Consider the following 19,383-nt stretch of genomic DNA (forward strand, 5'->3'; position numbering starts at 1 on the left):
TCTCCAGCAGATGCTGTAAGGAATAAGCTGCTTTGAAAGGAGTTCAAGTCCCATTGTGTATCTGATTTGCAGTGATGTCATTTGTCCACTTTGATTTCATGCACTGTGCCTTTTCCAGATAAGGGCAGTCACTTGGCAAATCCATTAGTGTGATTCATTCTAAATATTAATAAGATGTTTTACAGATGCTGGATCAGTCAGAAGAAAACAGCCCAGTGTTAATATTTCATCCTCTGCAGCTGCAGGCTCTGATTGCATGGATAGCCTGACAGCCACTGACTTATTTTGCTCACCATCAGTTAATTTTGACAGAAACAGATCTCTGTTAAAAATCAGTAATTCAGCACTGCTGCTTCAGCATGAACAGTTTTGGCTTTCTGTAACAATCTACCTTTTCCAAGCCAGAGAAAGAAACCTAGAAGTTTCTTTCAAGGCCACAACAAAAGAAGAATGTCTGTGTACTGAGGCAAGATGGAAATCTTGGAGCTCTTCTTCATTGCCATGTTGTATCTATTATCCTGCAGCACGATTTTATGTGTCACTTCTGAACTCTGAGACATATTGATGTTTTTCCAGAAGGGATTCAGGAATGGAGTAGTAATTTTTGTGGCCCACAAACTGATGCAGAAACAGTAAGAACTTGAACAGAGCAGAGTTCACCCTCACGAAGTTTCTCTCAGCCTGGTTTGAGCATTTGCTGTATGATAGATTTGATAGTTAAGGAGTCTTGTGGAGGAACAAATGAACCCTTTGGTCATTGCCTGGGGAGGACTTTTTTCCTTTGTGGTGGGTGATTTGAGGTAGGAGAGAACCATGTTTGCAGGAGGTGTGTTAGCATAAGTGGCCTAATGCAGCAGTTTTCAACCAGTCACCCAAAACATTACCAAGGAAAGCAAAGCATCCTTACATATTTCATATATTGACCATTACTCTTCACTGTGTTTAAGTAATTCAGTGGCAAGCATTAGCAGAATTATTGAATTAACTACCAATGCTCTAAATCAGTTGAGACTACTGCTAAGCCATAGGGAACTTCAGAACTTCCAGCACTGGTCTGAAATGCTCCTAAAGTGGTAATCTTCAGGACGTGGTTTTTTTTATTCCCTCCTCCTAACTTACTCGAGGCTGGAAAATAAGGCACTATAAGGGCACAGCACCGTGTCTCAGAAGACAAAAAACATACAGATTCCAGCTCATGTGTCACTGGCTCTGCTGTTCAGTATTTCCATCTCCTTATTGCACAAATCTGGATGCAAAGTACACTTGTGGTAAGGCAAGGTTTAGGACGTAGGACGTGTCCAAATTTCACTTGGATGTCACATAGGCAAACACAACTACAGATTCACAGGGGACTTGAAAAAACAAGGCCAGAGTAACTGTACAGCAGAGAGGCAAACATCACACGTTTACTGAAGCTGATTCAAATCCAAGAGCTCATTTCTGTTCTCCCCTAGTTTTTATCCTCCAGTTTCAACACCAACATGTACAGGTACATACTGTTCTGAATAGGGCTGTATCACTTTTAAAGTGCTGTGAATCCTCTAAGATACAGCTGCAATAATTCTATCTGTAGTCCCTAGACTTGACAATGCCTCCCACAGTCATTCTTGAAGGCAGCTATAAAGGCTGCTAGAACCAGCCTGGTTAAGCTGCTTTTCTATTGCTTTTCTGGTCCTGAAGTGTCCTTCTCAAGATTATTTCTCTCCAAACTGGTTGCAGTGTGTCTTTGAACCAGACAGTGCTGGCCAGCATTAGCCCCACTTGGCCCATGGATGGTCACAGCAATAATGATGCTGCACTCACATTCTCCTGTACAAGCACTTTTGTTCTGTCCCTTATCTCCCATTATCAGCCAGCTTGGACTCATCTCCCACAATCTGTTTGGAGACACAACAAGTGATGACTGACATTAGGATCAGTATGGTATACCATGTTCTAATTTTATTCTCTCCCATTTCTCCTTGCTGATTCAGCAATATCTGGGAATTACACTCTACTAAAACTGCAGATTGAATGTATTTATCCAGATGTTGTGTAGTCCATCTTGGATAGGACAAAATAAACAAAATTGTAGAAACTTCATTTAAAGCAGTAAAAGATGACTTTTAACAGTTTATATGCTGTGTTGTGGGTGAGTTAGGCTAAAAAAAATAACTGGCTGGTGCATCCTCAGTCTGTTACTGCTGCTAGATAATTTTCTAGATGATTCATTTATTTTTTAACAAATTGAGGGAAGGAGGAAAAAAAAGTCTTTGGGAATCTGGGGCTTAGGTCTGTTAATGTGATTTCCTTGTTAGAGCCAGAGAGGAATATCACTTGAGAGCCCTCTGTGGGGGTAGAAGTTGAAAATAGGTTGACTGCTGCTACTACACTGGGTCTGCTTTTCACTTAGTTGTCCCGGAGCTTTAAACATTTTACTGCTTTCGAGAGGTTACTAGATGCCACTGTGTGTTATAATCTGAGGGAAATGTGAGCCTGTCCAACTACTTGGAGCTGGTCAGAGAGAAGTGGGCAGGTTCTGTCCTTTCCCTGAGGCAGCAGGGAGGTTTCTGGAATGTACCAAGAAGAGTGGCTTGGCCCCAGGACATCTGAAGGACTGAGATACGGAAGAGAGAGAAATCTTGTCCATTCACCTCGGCTTTATGTACTATTCTTCTTACCAACCTCCGCAAGCGGATGCCTTGGGTTGGTGACAGACGTGCAGTGGAGTGACCGGCCACTCGGTGGAGTAAGGAGACCTCGGAACGCCAGGGCAACGCACTGGCCTTGGCATCTGCACCCCTGGTGCTGTCCCTGGAGACACCAGGGAATGTTTGTTCCATCCTGTGGATTCACAGTGGAATCGGCTTTATGCGAACCGTGACAGAGGATTGTTTATTTTAGCAATAACTTCGGGAGAACAGTAGTTTGGTCTTTGTGCAGTATGTGTATTGGAAGAAGAAACAAATAAGGCAGTAATGTGTTTGAATTTAGTGCAGTTGCTCTCTAGCTGGGCTCATCTGACAGAATTTTGCTCATGCCTAATTCATAATCTGGTAAGAATGCTGTTGAAGTCAAGCAAGAACATTCATTTCGTGTAAAATTAAACCAGTAAAACTTTTACAAGGTGAGGTCCTACAACACCTAGAAAATTTCAAAGGAAGATCCTCGCCTGTAGAAACATTTCCCCAAAATTTCTAAGTTTTGTTCATGCTGTTTAACTTTTTATAATAGAAAATAGATTAGAGAAAAGTAAGTGAAAAAAAACCAAGTCGCTTGCTTCTGTTCCGAACTTAATTAAGCTAGTCTTAAAACTCCATTACCTCTTAAGTAATATTTTTATGTTCTCAGGAGCAAGGGTGTTAATAAACTGATTATTTCTGCTTGTTACCTGTTGTTTGTGACATTTAAAGCGAATGTCCAGCTGATAAAGCACATCTGTTACATTGTTGATCAGAGCAGTCAATGGGAAACAGGATTTGATTCAAAACACAGTAAGACTATGAGAAGCCAAATATTCAAGGAGAGCTGTACTGTGTGTACTATAAAGAGAAATTGTATTACGAAGCTGTTCTTAGGGGCTGGGTCTCTGGATATTGCTGGAACACAACCAGAATTGTAGATAGGGCTATCAGCCCTGGGGAGTGCCCTCCTTGGACACTGTTTCTGACACCAGATTACAATTTACTATGAGTGGAAATGACATTGATGGAAAAGCATATGATTGTAAAGAAATCCTGCAAATGACAGCCATGGCCTGTGGTATGCAATGAGATATTTCCTCTTGAACTCTTTATCCTTAGCAGGCAAATACAGTAGCACCACCATTAGTCCTATTTCAAGGTCTAGAAAGAAACTAGAGTGGCAGTATGTAAAATATTTGTTTCACATAGTTCGTGAGTCAAATGAAGAAGTTACCAAATATCTCTGATCAAACAAGTAGTTCCACATACCAGTAAGGAAAAATCCCCCACCGGTGCATGTCCTGCCTAGAAGTGGAGAAGCAGGGATGAGCAAGGAGCAATGCCAGCTACACCACTGGAAATAAAAAACAACCTCCTGGATTCAACCCTACGAATCTCACCTTGGCAGAGCAGCTGCCCAGCAAGTGGGTGGCACATGTTTGGTTCACTGTTCTGATTTTAGCCCCATGGGACACCCCCAGCTTTAAAATCACAGACCTTTACTGACAGCATCTCTCATCCCAATTCTCCCGTGTTCAGTGCTGTCAGATCATCTCTCAGCTGTCAGATATTTGCTCGACATACTCAGCTGTCTGTAATGACAGCTTCTACAACCTCTCCAGCTCTCTTATCAGCTTCATTCCAGTGCTTGCTGGCACTCACGCTGTCTGTGACAATTCTTGGACTTCTGCACTAATTCCCCAAACCACAGTGTCTAAACCCAAATCTTCTTCCCCTGCATCCACCCCTTCCAAATTAGTACAAGACTGAAACAGATTTTAATGCTGACAGTTTTGGTTTAAATCCATGTTGCATCATCTAGACCCCCTTACTTGCATTATCTAGACCAAATTCCTTCATCTTCCAGCAGGAGATAAAGGAGCGTCAGTGGAAATAAACTGGATTTTGTGAAACTGAGCACAACCCCTCAGAGGTATGGGAACTCCTCCTCTGCTCATGACAAGCAGGAATATTTTAGGTTTTTTTCCTACCACAATATTTATTGTGACTCCACTTCTGGGTGTGCACAGCTGTCCACCTGCACACAGAGAGGGGAGTCAGAGCAAGGAGTCACTGAGACAATCTCAGCAAACAAGGTGGGACCAGCTGTGCTCTGAGCCTTTGAAGAGGTGGAACTCACTTCAGAGCAGTTAGACTAACAGGAGCTGATTGCACATAGGTGTCTTCCCACAACTGCAAGGGATACCAGCTCACGGATTTTTGAATAGGTGTCCCCAAGGGGTGTGCTGAGCTCAATCCCCATATAACCTGAAGAGTTCAAGGGGCTCAAGATAAAAGCTAAACATCCCCACATCTTAAGAATCCTACTCTAACTGGACAGCTTCAGAGAAGTTTGCTGATCAAATATTCTGCTTCCCTTTTCCCTTTCACATCTCCTCATATCTCTTAAGAAATTCGTTGCTTCCCAAGGTTCATATCTGATCTCTACACTTTGATTTTTTTTTTCCCAGACTGGAAAGACCGTTTAGTACATCAGTGAGGGAAAGGAGAACTCCTCCTTTTTTTTTTTCTTTTTTTTTTTTTTTTTTGTAAAAATAAAGGAAGATGAAAGTGGCAGAGGCTCTGGAATCAGCTCCTTATCTCTCTGAGGGTGGATATGTGGGGAACTGTATTGCTGTCACTGTGTTGTTGATTGACAACCGACTTCCAGGCTACAGGGCTGACAAGCCAGCCTCTTTCCAAACCCTGAATTTGCACATAAAAGGGATGAGAGACTCATGCTCAAAGAAATAAAACTTCCTGAGAACACGCTGGTTTCTACAAAAGAGATAAATTTGAGCAGCTTGCTCTAATCATGGAATTTTCAGGGTTGTTAAGGGCCATATGGACCTCTCACTGCAAGAAGCAAATGAATGGATACTGTCTCGATTCAAAACCTGCTGCACTTACATGGTCATTTTAGTTGGACAGCTTTATCAATCACCTACAGGACGTCACTGAGTGATTGATGGTCACCTGCACTCAGCACCTACAGCAGGAAAGGAGTGCCGGCAGAGGCAGTGAGTACCTGGGCCTGACGCAGGCAGAGCTCCTTCCTCCCCAGGAGCTGGAGCCATCATGCCTGGTCTGAGGCACAGTGCAGAAACCAGAACCATCCCCGGTCTCCCCTCTGGCAGCTCACGGCGATGGGCTTCAAAGGCAGGCCAAAACACTCTGGAGAGATCAAATTAAAACCCAGCCATGGAGCACAGCAGTTGCAGGCGGTTTTAACGAGAAATCCTGCAAAGGCAGGGACATCCCTTCGTTACCCGCTGTCTGATTAAAGCGGGGTGGGCAGTGTCAGCGCCCCGCCAAGCCCAGCCACGGGGGGATCCTTCCCACGGCCCTGCCTGCCCGCCTGAGCGCAGCGCAGCGCCGAGAGTGCCGCTTGTCCTGCTTTGCCTTAACTACCCCTGAACTCTCTATACTCGGCTTTTCCCCTCTAGCCTGGAACTGTTCAGAACAGACTTTATCTAAGGAAAACATTGCAGTGTGATTGGTGCTGTATCTGGGGCGTCGGACTGAGGTGTGCAGCAGTAAAGGGGCTGCAAACGGGTCCGTCCGCTGCCGCAGAGCCCAGGGGATGCCAGGCCGGCGGCGTCCCGGCCTCTGCTGCTCTCCTGTCCATCCTGCCTCGCTCCCTGCCCGTTCCTCCGCTCCTCGGGCAGTCGCCCTTCCATCGCTGCTGCTCCCACATCCCGTCCCGCTGTCCCGGTGTCCCGGGTCCCGCTGTCCCCCCGGACCCTGTCCCCGGTCTCTGTCCCCCCGGTCCCTGTCCCCCGTCCCTGTCCCCCCGGTCTCTGTGTCCCCGGTCCCGCTGTCCCCCTGGCCCCTCTGTCCCCCCGGTCCCGCTGTCCCCGGTCCCTCTGTCTCCGGTCAGTCTGTCTCCCCGGTTCACTCTGTCTCCCGTCCCGCTGCCCCCCCGGTCACTCTGTGTCCCCGGTCCCGCTGTCCCCTCGGTCCCGCTGTCCCCGGTCTCTGTCCCCCCGGTCCCTGTCCCCGGTCCCTGTCCCCGGTCCCTGTCCCCGGTCCCTGTCCCCGGTCTCTGTCCCCCCCGGTCCCGCTGTCCCCCCGGTCTCTGTCCCCGGTCTCTGTCCCCCCGGTCCCTGTCCCTTGTCTCTGTGTCCCCGGTCTCTGTCCCCCCGGTCCCGCTGTCCACCCGGTCCCTGTCCCCGGTCTCTGTGTCCCCGGTCTCTGTCCCCCCGGTCCCGCTGTCCCCCCGATCCCTGTCCCCGGTCGCTGTCCCCCCGGTCCCTGTCCCCGGTCTCTGTTCCCCCGGTCCCTGTCCCCGGTCCCGCTGTCCCCCCGGTCCCTGTCCCCGGTCTCTGTCCCCCCGGACCCTGTCCCCGGTCCCGCTGTCCCCCCGGTCCCTGTCCCCGTCCCCGGTCTCTGTGTCCCCGGTCCCGCTGTCCCCCCGGACCCTGTCCCCGGTCCCGCTGTCCCCCCGGTCCCTGTCCCCGTCCCCGGTCTCTGTGTCCCCGGTCCCGCTGTCCCCCCGGACCCTGTCCCCGGTCTCTGTCCCCCGGTCTCTGTCCCCCGGTCCCTGTCCCCGGTCCCGCTGTCCCCCCGGTCCCTGTCCCCGGTCTCTGTCCCCCCGGTCTCTGTCCCCGGTCCCGCTGTCCCCCCGGACCCTGTCCCCGGTCTCTGTCCCCCCGGTCTCTGTCCCCCCGGTCCCTGTCCCCGTCCCCGGTCCCTGTCCCCCCGGTCCCTGTCCCCGTCCCCGGTCCCTGTCCCCCCCGGTCCCGCTGTCCCCATCCCGCCCGGCCCCGCCGGGGCCTCCCAGCTGCCCGCGGCGCCCCCTGGCGGCGGCCGCGCCTCCCTCGGCCGCATCCTCCAGCTCTGCCCTATTGTTCTCCCGGCCGTCGCTCCCTCCCTCCCTCCGCCGGGGCTCGCGTCCTCCCTCCGCTCTCCTCCATCCCTCCCTCCATCCCTTCCTCCTCCTTCTCGCCGTCGCTCCCGCCCCGCTCCCCGGAGCTGATGTCACGCACCCGCTGAAGGCGCGGGCGATCATGGCTGCTGCGGCCGCGGCCGTGCCGCCGGCCTCCAGCTAATGCCCGCGATGGAGCCGGCCAGCCTGCTGCGGTTCCTGCGGAAGCTCAAGGAGGTTTTCGACGTGTGCGATGAGGATGCGGACGGGTTCATCCGGGTGGAGCACTTCGTCGCCCTGGGGCTGCAGTTCGGCCAGGGGGATGAGGTGAGTGCGGCGACTCCCGGCCCCCGCGCAACTTTCACCTGCCGTGTCCGGCCAGACCCCGCCCGGGCCGCCCGGTCACCCACCTGTCCTCCCCGCGGTCCCCGTCCCTTCGGGAGCCCCAGGCTCGTGCCTCAGGGCAGCGCGGTCCCGCTCCTTTCGGGGCGGCTCGGGCTCCCTCCGTTCCTCGGGGGGTCCCGGAGCCCTCCCCTGGGCGGCCTGGAGCCCCCTTCCCGCAGGGCCGTCCGCCGCCTTCCCCCTTTCCCGGGGAGCCCTCCCCAGAGACAGCCCGGCTCCCTGCTTCCCCAGGGGGTCCCGGAGCATCCCCCGTCCCTCGGGGCAGCCCAGACCCTCGGGTACAGGGGCCGGTCGCGGCGCCTTTCGAGGGGTGGTTTTATTCTGGGTTCTGTTCTGGGTTTTGTCCGTCCTGGCTGAGCTGAGCTCTCGGCGGCACGGTGGGGCGCTGGGAGCGGAGCCAGTGCGGGGCCGGCACTGTCTGGATAGTCAGGGAAGGACCTGTCCAGGCACCCCAAAACCGCCCAGGGATGGGTTGGCAACCAGGGCTCCATCCCTGCCTCCCTCCATCCCTGCCTCCCTCCAGCCCTTCAGTGACACAGCGCAAATCTGGAGTCGCGCCACCGGTCTCGGCAGAGCCGTTGCGTCAGTGGGACCCGAGTAAATCGTGACATCAGTGTGGATGGGAGTGGGATTCGGGCCAGAGGCAGTGAGGGCAACGCCACGCGCTGATTGGAAACAGTTCCCTTCAGTGATTCAATCAAGGGCTGCGGCTCCAGCGGAATGAACCGGCAAGAAACGCTCTCCTAGGAGAACTCTTGGGATGTTGCACTTTACTCTTCAATGCCTCACAATGCGCCCCAGCAACTTCGGGTGCCGGGGACGAGGAGTGAAGTTGGGACTACGATGAGGTTCAGAAAACCAGTGTCAAACAACCTTTTAAACTACAATAAAACAAATTAATGTGAGGAGCTAATAAAACGGTGATTTATAGAGGGATGCCAAAGAGGCAGCACAGCCAGAGTGAATTCAAGTAATTGTTGGAGCAAATCGCTTATTTTTAGCTTGCCACTCGTAATGAAACACAAGCTTGTGAATTAAATCAGGAAATCAGGAGACAGAAGGCTTATTACTTACAGACAATCACAGGTCTTAAACATTTTCTTAATGAGAAGCTGCAGTTTGTGGTTTTAACAAGCAAAATAAGAAGGAGGAATGAGTAATCATAACAAGTTTTGTTGATTTGGGGTTTATTTGCTTCTCGTATAATTTTATATAAACTAATAGCAGCATTTTTAAATCCTTACCGCCAGATAAACTGCATCCAAATTGCTTTTTGCCCTAATGTGTTTATTTGGTGGCTTTCTTGTGCAGCCCTGAGGAAAACTGACAAAATTCCACTGGCTGTTTTGCAGCAGGATGACACTGATGGCCATAACAATCCTTTTCAGTTTTAGAAATCTTTCAGGTTGGGAGAGCGGATTGTAAGATGCAAAGGACGGTTCAGGTAATGATCTGATGAGCTTAGAGTGCATTGGAGTATATTGGTTGAAAAATATTTAAATGGAGAGAAAGAGAAAACTGGAAATTTCAGCAAAGACAGCGCTAGAAGAGTACCAGTTGTCAGTGGTAATTTCAGGATGGGCTGCCTTGCTGGCAGGCACAGGAGAGTGCCAGTGGTGAGAGGTGTTTGTTTAGTTCAGTTGTAACTGGCAGTGTTTGATAAGATATTTGTAAAACTGGGACAGAGAAGTCTTACCTGTATATCTTACTTCTTTATCTATCAGTGTTATAACTTGTTCCGATTTACTTCCCATGCCTGGTGTAGTTGGTTTTGGACGTCCCTTGACTTCAAAGGAGCAGCTGAGTAAATGGGATTTGTAAATCACCCAAAGAGGTTTGCTAGTGAAATACAGAATCAATTTTCCAAGTGCAGATTTACTTCAGAACGACCACTGTAGGTGAACTACTCTAAGGCTTGTTAGAAGTGAACTTTTGGTGTGATGAATCACAGTTGATGTTTGGAGATGGTAAGAATCTACTCTCCCAAGTAACGCAGTGCTTTCAACCTTGCATCTGCAAGAACCTACCAAGTTCTCTGTGGAAATGCATTTCATGAAATTAAACTGAGAAGACACTGTTAGGGAGCAGCTCCCTTTAACCTGTTATAACATATTTACTGTCAATGAGAATTAATTATATTTTTGATTATGCTAAACTTCTTGGGCCTCGTCCACCTCAACTCCCTTTACTTTATGGGCATCAGTGAAAGATTGATTTGCCCTCATGTGCAATCAAATGTAAACAGAGTATTATTCTGTTTATAGAGTTCATCTGGCCACAGGAAGGGTCCTATATTGTCGCACTGTGTACTGAGTAATTCTGATACTTACCAGCAGTAGCCTGGGGTCATGTCCGTGAAATGAGAGAGTATCTGTCCCTTCAGTTGTGCCTGAAGGGTGCACACAGCTTTCCACCTCTTCTCTACCTCCTCAGAGCCACCACCATCCAAAGTTTGGAGTCTACAAATCCACAATACTAACTTCAGTAGGGCGTGTAGGTCATTTAGCCTTTTCTGGTTTTTTTTTTCTTTCTTTCTGTTTTCTTTTCCTTCGTGTGTGTGTGGTGTGTAGTCAACATGCTGAATTTTATTATTCCTGAAAGATAACAACTCTCTGAAAACTGCCCCAAGGCAAAAACGTTGCAGCAAGGCAGCAGCTTTTCCTTCCAGCAAAGCAGTCCTTACCTGCACAGTCAAAATAATAAACTTTAACGTTTCTGGTTAGCTTTTTTTTCTATTTTATTTTTAATGGGCTTTTGAAACCTCTGCTTGTAATAGGTTCTAGCAAGTTTGCTTGCAGGCTTTTGCTTTGCCCTGCAAAGCTTGTGGTTCAACTAGAGGAAAAAAGGATTTGGTTGTATTGATTTGGCAGAGTCAGGAACAGAATCAGGTCTCTAAATTCCTGAATTTAGAGCAGACCTGGCTGGCTGTCAAGCACTGCTTGCATATACAAACAGGTGTGGAACTCGTACTTTTAGGCAGTTGGGCATTCTGGCCTCTGTTCATTCCATCTGACTGTGGTCATTTAACTGAGTTGTCTCCATCAATCTTTCTCCATGGACATTGATGAGCAACTGAACACTCAGAGGCTGTAACAGGACCAAAGGATGAAATAAATCCCTCAGAGACGCTTCTTTGTTTCCAGGACAACAGAAACTCCTAGCTGACACTTTTGGTTCTGTGCTTGGGTCTGACTTTCCTCATGAATGGGGTGTTTGCCATTTGTGTAGAAATCTGAAGAAAGACAAGAAGGGCTGTTTCCAAAGCGACTTGACTGGATGGCATGTGCTCACTAGCTAAAGAAACACTTCACATAACACTGAGAAATGCCAAGAGTCGCTCACCATCTGGTTCCCTCTTACTGGGGAAAGAGTTGCAGTAGCAGCCAAGTGTCTGGGAGCATTGTGAGTGACATGTTCAGCAAGACCCAGTTCTGGCAGCGGATTGTGTGAATGTGTATTTCAGGGTAGTGCCAGTTGATGTTTCATTATGCTAGATTCTACTTAAACTCCACACTCAGTTTTCAGCAACAAGTGAAGTAAGCTGAGCACGTTGACAACTTCTTTCTGAGGCAGGTAAACACCTTTTGGAGATGTGCAAACCAGGCTGGTGCTCACACGGTCATCTTTGTCGTGGTGACATCTGCTCATCACTGCGTCATTGAAGCAGTGTCACAACGGAAAGGGAGCTTCAGCAGCTAATAAAATGTATAGGCCAATATCAATTATTCATGTGAGTGGACAGTAATCCACTTAAAGCCAATGGTTTATTAGTGGTGTAGAACAGAAATAGATAAAAAATGAGTTCACGTATTTCTCATCAACAGATGAAAATTTCTGGCCAAAAGGAACTGTTATAGGGAGATGTTTCTTGCTAATTTCAATCATCAGCCCCATTCAGGGCTGAAGTTAAAGGCATCAACCTCAAGTGGTGCCCCAGCAGTAGATTGTGCCTGTGGCTGAGTTCAGTGGCACTCCTGGTGCTTCGTTTTGCCTTGCTGTCAGATGTCTCCCAGGAGCTGAGGTTATCATACTCCAAACAGCCATTCTGTTGTAACCACTTCAGAAGTAGCTTCTCCTGTAATTTCAGGATCGTGATGTCACTGCCTGACAATCCGGAGTCTTTCTGAAGAGTCTGGGTGAATTTCAGGCTCCTGGCTGTGGTGTTGCAGCTCAGAGTTGCACCCAGAAATTAAAGGAACCAAAATTCCTGTCAGTGTGCACAATGACAGCGTAGCTCATACTTTCTTGGTAACATGAGTCTGCAGCCATGAGAAAAAGAGACTTTAGCTCTGAAACATGGAAACAAAAGGGTAATATCAAATGATACTGCCATTCTCATAAGGGCATACCTGGAAATAATTATTAAAAGGAAAAATAAGATATTTGCCTAGACATTAGCAAGGATATAAAGAGCAGTCCCACGTGACAGTGTTTTCTAGGTAGCAGCAAGGTTGCCACGCATTCAGATTCCTTAAATCTCTATTTGCTAATGACCCAGACGTTTAATATAATTTACAATGACTGGAAAAAAATAGAGTTCTGAAGTGGAACACTGGGGCACTCAGATTAGTCAAAGTACAGCCACTGCAGCCTCCCTAATTCATTACAGACCAGCAGTGAATATGTTTAAAATAGCCTTTTGGTATATTCTGAAACTAAGCATGTATTTCTAAACAGCTGACATAAAGCAAGCTTGGTACTTAGCGTTAATGAAAGGTTTGCCAAAGCGCTGTGGTGCAGAGAGGAGCTGTAGGTTTGCTGTGCACTCATGAGTTTAATTCGTTACGTAATGTTTGCATTTCAAAGGTAAGAGCTTTGAGGGGTACAGCTAAGAATTGATTGTTGCTGTGTTTTGCAATACAAGTCAGTGATCTGAAACAGTAAATTCTTAATGCCTGAAGGAAAGGCAATCAATTTTGATAGCAATTCTTGATATTTAAATGACTGTGTTTTATTGCTACCTCAGTGTTTGTGTTTAGCACAGGTACAGTGATGTTGTGTTGACATATCATTAAATGCAAAAGTAAAAAAAAGACATGAATAAAGCAGAGAAGACATTACAGTATGGAAAGTAGCATATGTGAGTGTTAAAACATTCAGCTGCCAGGCAAGGCCAGATATTTTCTATGTAAATTTTTCTCCCTCCATGCTTGATTCGGTCTGTGCTGTTAAGTTGTAAAATTGGTGTTCTTTGTCTTTGATACGCCTGCATGTTCTCCAGAAATTTGCTCTTGCAGATCCTATGGAGGATTTTGGATTTCTCACATGTATTGATTTTACTCCTCTAATATGATTAAGCTCTGAAAAGCAAATTAAACAAAATTGCTGGAAGGGAGGGTAAGTCTTGGAGGGAGAACAAGCGACTGCCGTCTAGTATTGGTGGGGGTGATCCCCAATACAGAGGTTTTTGCTTCTGGATTGCATTGTTACCTGCAGTTTAGCACAATTGACTCACACTCAGCAGCAGTGCTTTTGTAGCAAGGAAGTGGAAACAAATCAAATGCCTTATAATGTTTTTATTCCCTGTGCAGTTAACAGTATAGTCTCCTATTAATTTTATCTGATTTTAACGCTGATATTCACAAACATTTTAAAATCCTTGATCTGATTTTTGCATCAGACTCCTCAGGAGTTCTGACAGTTCTTAAAATATGCAGTATTTGGGGACACACGTGATCACAGACCTAGATCCTGGCACAGGCTGCTGAGTAAACACCCATCCCTGACCGTGGTTAACTCAGTGCAGGGTGCGATTAAGCACGTGAATGATAAAAGAGATCGTCAGACACAATCACTACTACTCTGTAGTAGTTTGAAGGCAAAACAAATGAGAGGCTCCAAGTCAGAGATACAATTTAATAGAAAAAAAAAAAAAGAAAGTAAACTAGAATAAATGCAATAATACAAAAGACCACTGACAGAGTCAGAATACAACCTGAGCGGAGTGATGGAAGCAGTCCAGATGAGGTGGTCTTCCTGAAGCAGTGATCCTGTAGAAAGGTCTGGTAGCTCGGGTCCTCTGGGAATCCAGTGGGTAAGCGCCCCTCTGGTGTTCAGAGTCTCAGCTTATATCCAGGCTGGAATGCTTGGTTCCTCCCTCTGGGCGGAGCATCCCACAATGGGATGGTGAGTCATGTGATAAGGCCTGATGGGCCCATTAACAGGAGGTAGTCCAGGAGGGGGTTATCTGTGAGCTGTGTAGCAAACGTGCTGATGGCCCATTAACAGAAGATAAGCCAGAGTGGAGGGAGCCCTGCCTCACCTGGTTTCAACCGTTCATGAAGATGGTGATAGAATATACTTCAACGCAGGACATACTCCAACATACGGTTTTACAACAGCAGTGCGAGTGTAAACCAAGCACCGTGTGATACCCTTTTACTCAAGATACAATTGAAGGGCCTCACTTGGAGAGAATGCAAGTGTTTCTGTAGAGTTGGGTGTGGATTCACATTTTGTGTGCTGTTAAAACCATAAAGAGCAGGGCTGCTTCCTAAGCCTTGAATCCGTTTCAGTTCTGGAGGATGTTCAGCCTCAGAATGAGAGACAGGACTGAACTGCCCTGCGCAAGGGAGATGGGGTCGGTGCACAGGGCACAAAATGCAGGCACTGGAAAACCTGCAGTGTACTCCTTTGATTTTAAAGCTGCTTTGACAGTTTCGTTTGGGTGAAGCATTATAGTTTTCAGGGTTCAAGTGAAAAGCTTAGAAACAGGTGAGACTTTCCTGTTACGATTCCTGAAATTAGAAGGAAAGGTACTGGAATGGTGTGCTCGGGAATGCAGAGGATATTGGCCTGCTGAAATGAGGGGTGTTTCAGAGTGATCTACATTTCTGTACTTACAGATCTATTTTTTCAAGTATTCTGTAACATCACACACACATCTGCATTGTCAAACTTGTTTTTTTCCCCCTTGAGGGACATTCTGGTGGTGCTCCATCACCTCCAGATGAGCTGACCCTCCCGATGGGATCCAGATGGCTTCTGGAACATGGAATACCATTTTCCAGTGGCACTTCTGTTGTTATGATAAAATAACCAAACAAACGTGCAAACGGCTTTGTCCATGTGTTTGCATGGTGTTAATAGATTTGGGAAACTGTCCTAAAATACTGGTGACTTTGCTAGTTTAGTTGTAAGTGACTATATGGGCAGTTTTAAGCCGAATATATGGGATGTGTATGTTGGGATATGTTGCTAAGGCCACTTTTCTCAGTGTTGTAACCTACTGGGAACAGGAGAAACCTGCAGGAGAATTTTGTTCCACACTTTTTGCAGACTCCTTAACGATTGCTTTATGAGTCTGGCACTTTATTTTTGTCTTAAAGAGGTAGTAATGTAATTAGCTTCACCTTTAGGGGTTTTCTATAAGTATGATACCTTGATGGATTTAATTTATAGTTAGCTTTTTATTGACAAAATTTAGATTGGTATATTTGGCAAACAAGTGAAAATGCTCCAAAACAGATTTTGCTTAATGCAGAGCATTTTTCTGTTTTCTTCTGAGAAACATGAAAAAGAATAAATGGGTTTGATTTTCTTTACTTGGTAAGAAAGCTGAAAAAACAATTTTTTTCCCAAGTTATGTATTGAGCGAGTGCAGAGACTTTGTGGATGTTGGAGGAAGGGAAAATATGTTGTTCAGTTCTCTGCCTAATTGGAGTTGTGTTCAGATTGCAGTTACCTAGAGCTGCGGGGAAAATAAAGCAACAGGTAAAGCAAAACCATGAATAATCCCAAGCCATGTAAGAGACTAGAGAAGGTAATCTGCAGGAAAAGAAAATCAGTGAGTTTGTGCAGGAAGCAGGAACAGCTTTAAAGTGTGGTACAGGAGAATTTAGGATTATGGTCCGTGAATGTTTGTTTGGCTATGATTCATTTATTGCAGCCAGATATGGAGGAAACCTGTGAATTTTAGCCTCCAGCGTGAAGAGTGAATTGTGTGTTTCATTCCTCAGTTCTCTTTGGGATTGCTTGAAAATAAAGAATTGAGGTGTGCTTTGGGACACATCTTCAAAGGAGCTTTGATAATGTCAGTTTTGCTTTTCCTACTGAGCAAGTACAAGACATGGAAGTTTCCACTGAGGAAAACTGCATCTTGCCTCCTCACCTGGGAGCTGAGTGCCCTTTGCCAAACAGAAATTCCTCTACACGGTCAGCTGCGTTTCACTGGAAAGTGCTGTGATATTTGCTTCCAATCAGACAGTCCAATGTGCCTTGGTTAGAGAGAGAATGAAATTGGTCGGAGCAGTCTGCTGTTGACAGCTGTCATTTGGAAAGGTCTACATTTGAAGGTCAATGCATCTGTAACTGCCAGTGTGACTTTGGGGGGGGCAGATTATGATCTTTGTCAATAACCTACCACCTCTCTGGTGTCCTGTAGTCACCTTGACTGATGACTCTGCCGGTGCTAGAGGATTTGTGGACATCTGTCAGCCAGATTGGAAGCTTTGGCTCTAACCAAGCTCACGATGTCTTTTCAGTGGGTGAAAAGACAATTTGCTGCGTACTGAGAATTTGGCACAGGTCAAGTTACTGTCATGGTGCAAATGCTGGCAGATGCAGATCATTTGTTTCTTGGTTTAGATAGTCACCCAGATAACCTCTGGAAAAGGTCAAATGTTCACATATTCCTTGCGTTTTGCCAAAGGTCATGGCACAGATTACTTTTTCTTGTGCGTAGGCCGATGTGATTTCTTTTACTGTATTTTTCTTATACACTTGGCCTGACTACTGCAAATTGCACTTCTTTCCCCAGAAAGAATTTTTTCCCCTGTGGCATTTTAAATATATTTTCAGAAGCCTGACAACCCTGGTGTGTGGAAACATCCTCGTGGAACTCCTGTCTGGTTCTCCCTGAGTGGGTGGTGGAGGCTGGCGATGCTCTCCAGGTGTTTCAATGCGCTGAATATTCAGTGCATTGGCACGAGCAGGGCCAAGTTGCTGCTCTCAGTCTGCTGCCTGGGGCCACAGAATGGTTTGAGGAGGAGGAGGGCATCAGGCAGCAGGGATATTTAATGCAGGAGGATGGACGGTGCCTCAAGGGAGGCATCATGAACAGACTGCAATCCCCACTGTCACTGCAGCATCACAGCTCTGCCTGGGCGCTGCTTTTCCTGGAGACTGTTCCGACTAATGCATGATGTTCTGGCCTCACTGTAATTCTCTGGATTTATTCCTTCCATCTTCAGGGACAGCTTCAGTTCTGGACTCACCGTGGCCTGTGCTTTTTGGTGGGGGCTCCTGTGTAAGTGAGGGTAATTGTTAAGCTCTGGTTGCGTTACAGGAAAATAGCACCTGTTTGGAAGGGAAGGGAGCTTTGGAGGGCTTGGTCTAAGTGGTCATAAACACATGATTTACACATTCCAGGTGAAAATCTTGCTTGATTGAGTTGGTGGGATAACGTGGCTGTAAATTATCTTTGGGTTTATTGCAGTTGGCTGCTGCAGCAGGTCTTTAGCAATACATTCTGCTAATTCAGTGCCTGACACCGCTTGCATTTTGTAGATGTTGCACTATTCTGTAGAGCTGCTTCCCTGGATTTGTGGTACAGGGTGAAGGGAGTAGGAGGGCAGACTCCTCCCATAGCAGGAAATTGCTGATGTCGCTGTTTTAGGGAAGGAGTGTAAAGAGGCACATTTCAAATACCTTTTTTACTGCGGGGAAGGTTTGCCATGATAACAGTTGTGAGACATTAGGTCTGATTTTACACCACACCTGCTGCTCCCTGCCCTGTTTTGCTTTGTTCTGGAAGGACCATGGGAATCAGGTTCATCTTCCAGACTTCTGGATGGCACAGAATGGCTGAAGAGACACTGGCAGTTACTCTTGTTGGCTTCCAGAGATGTTTCCTGAGCCCACGAGGACACGAGGCTGAGCACGCTCTGCAGAGCAAAGCTGCAGAACTGGCCTTTTGGGAGGGGTGATTTTGGAGTCCTTTGAAGTGCCTGTGAGATGGAACCTCACTGAGCTGGTACCTCCCTTCCCTTTTCACACTGTGTAACTGCTTTACAGCTCTCAGTGGCTTAGAAGGTTGTGTCATTCACTGAATAACACGTGTGCCGGTCACAGAAGGTATTTCTTTAATTAATCAAATACTATTTCGATTTTAATTTCTCCTCTTTCCCCCCTGTGTTTTCTCTCCCACTCTTGCTGCTGATAGAAACTCACCCATTTTACAGTCTGTTAGTCATCACTCGTGTTTAACTTCAGTGAACCTGCTTCCGGAGCACTGTGTGCCACCATCAGCTCCAGCCGGTGTTTTCCCTAAATCAGCAGGGCAGAAGGATCCCGGTGGGAAGGGGGAAGAAGGATGTTCCCTTCAAAAGGATTGCAAACATAGGGACAGCAGTGAGTGAAGGCAAAGGAAATACTGGTGAAGTGCACCCTGTGAAGCTGGGTGTCAGTGTTGGAGGGAGTACCTGTGTGTATCTTAATACCCACATGCAAGAATCGATTTCTAGGAGTAAACTGCCAGCCTGGAATGGAAATGGACTTTAGGACCCAAAGCGTGTGCTCAGTGCACACTGTAATTAGATTGTGATTGTAATTTCAGCACAGGACTGAACTTCAACCTTTTAAAAACTCAATCTTTCTTCAGGAGCTCATGGGGCTACTTATGATATCAGCGATGGACTCAAGGAATATCACAGCTGTCAAATGGGGAGGAAAGGAGAGGTTGTCAAAAGATTACATTTTGATGGCATTTTAAATGTTACCCCCTACACTGTATTTAATGATTCTCTAGTTCTGCTGAAAGTCAGTGGTTCTGAAATACTCCAGTCATTTTTGAAAATGTGATTTTATTTCCCCAAGTACAGCAGAGACTTAGTAAAATCTTGCTTTGGCCCTAGGAAAAGACTCAGGAGGTGTTAGACACAATAACACATTGCTCTCCACAGAGCAATTTTCCCCTCTGTCAGAACTGGCTGCTGTGCTTTCTGTTATTAATGAGGGAGTTATAGTTCTCTTTAGGAGAGGTTTCCATGTTATCTGCTGCTTGGCACTTCGGAGAGTCTTACTGAAGAGCTGATGTGATTCCCATGAAGATTTTGTGCGCTCTCTGTTAAATGGGTCACTCCACGCCAGATAACATGAGCAATGTCTGCACCACTTCTTGGGACCAGCAAGGAAAGCAGGCTCAGTACAGGCTGTGTGTCAGCACTGCTCAAAGGGAAAACCCCACACAATTGTAAAATATTCATCTTTGCTCAACTAATATTACCAAAATAAAATAATAAAACAGGCGGGGGTTTTTTGATGCTGGATTAATAGATTTAGGTCACAGGCTGTAAATGAGTGTGACTCAGCTGTGTGAATAAATCAGTTCACTTGATTGTGGGATGAATTTACACTTTCAAGGCTTTTAATAGGTAATGAATATTCAGGGTCTACCACATGCTCAGAGATCTGAAACGAAGGCTTCGATTCCGGCAGCCCTGGCTCTCAGTC

General features: G+C 46.9%; 1 protein-coding gene across 1 annotated transcript in view; it reads left to right on the plus strand.

Annotated features, from left to right (window-relative positions):
- The first annotated feature begins 7,674 nt into the window (after window positions 1-7,674).
- The window catches only part of RAB11FIP4 (RAB11 family interacting protein 4), a 117,970-nt gene continuing 106,261 nt past the window's right edge, over window positions 7,675-19,383 (plus strand). The window contains exon 1 of the mRNA XM_066200841.1: window positions 7,675-7,857. Within this exon, the coding sequence (XP_066056938.1) occupies window positions 7,714-7,857 (144 nt within the window). The 5' untranslated portion in view covers window positions 7,675-7,713. The remainder of the gene's footprint in view (window positions 7,858-19,383) is intronic.

Source organism: Chamaea fasciata, unplaced genomic scaffold (assembly GCF_029207755.1).
Source record: "Chamaea fasciata isolate MVZ Bird 193981 ecotype frontalis unplaced genomic scaffold, bChaFas1.0.hap1 SCAF_19, whole genome shotgun sequence".
Classification (NCBI taxonomy): domain Eukaryota; kingdom Metazoa; phylum Chordata; class Aves; order Passeriformes; family Sylviidae; genus Chamaea; species Chamaea fasciata.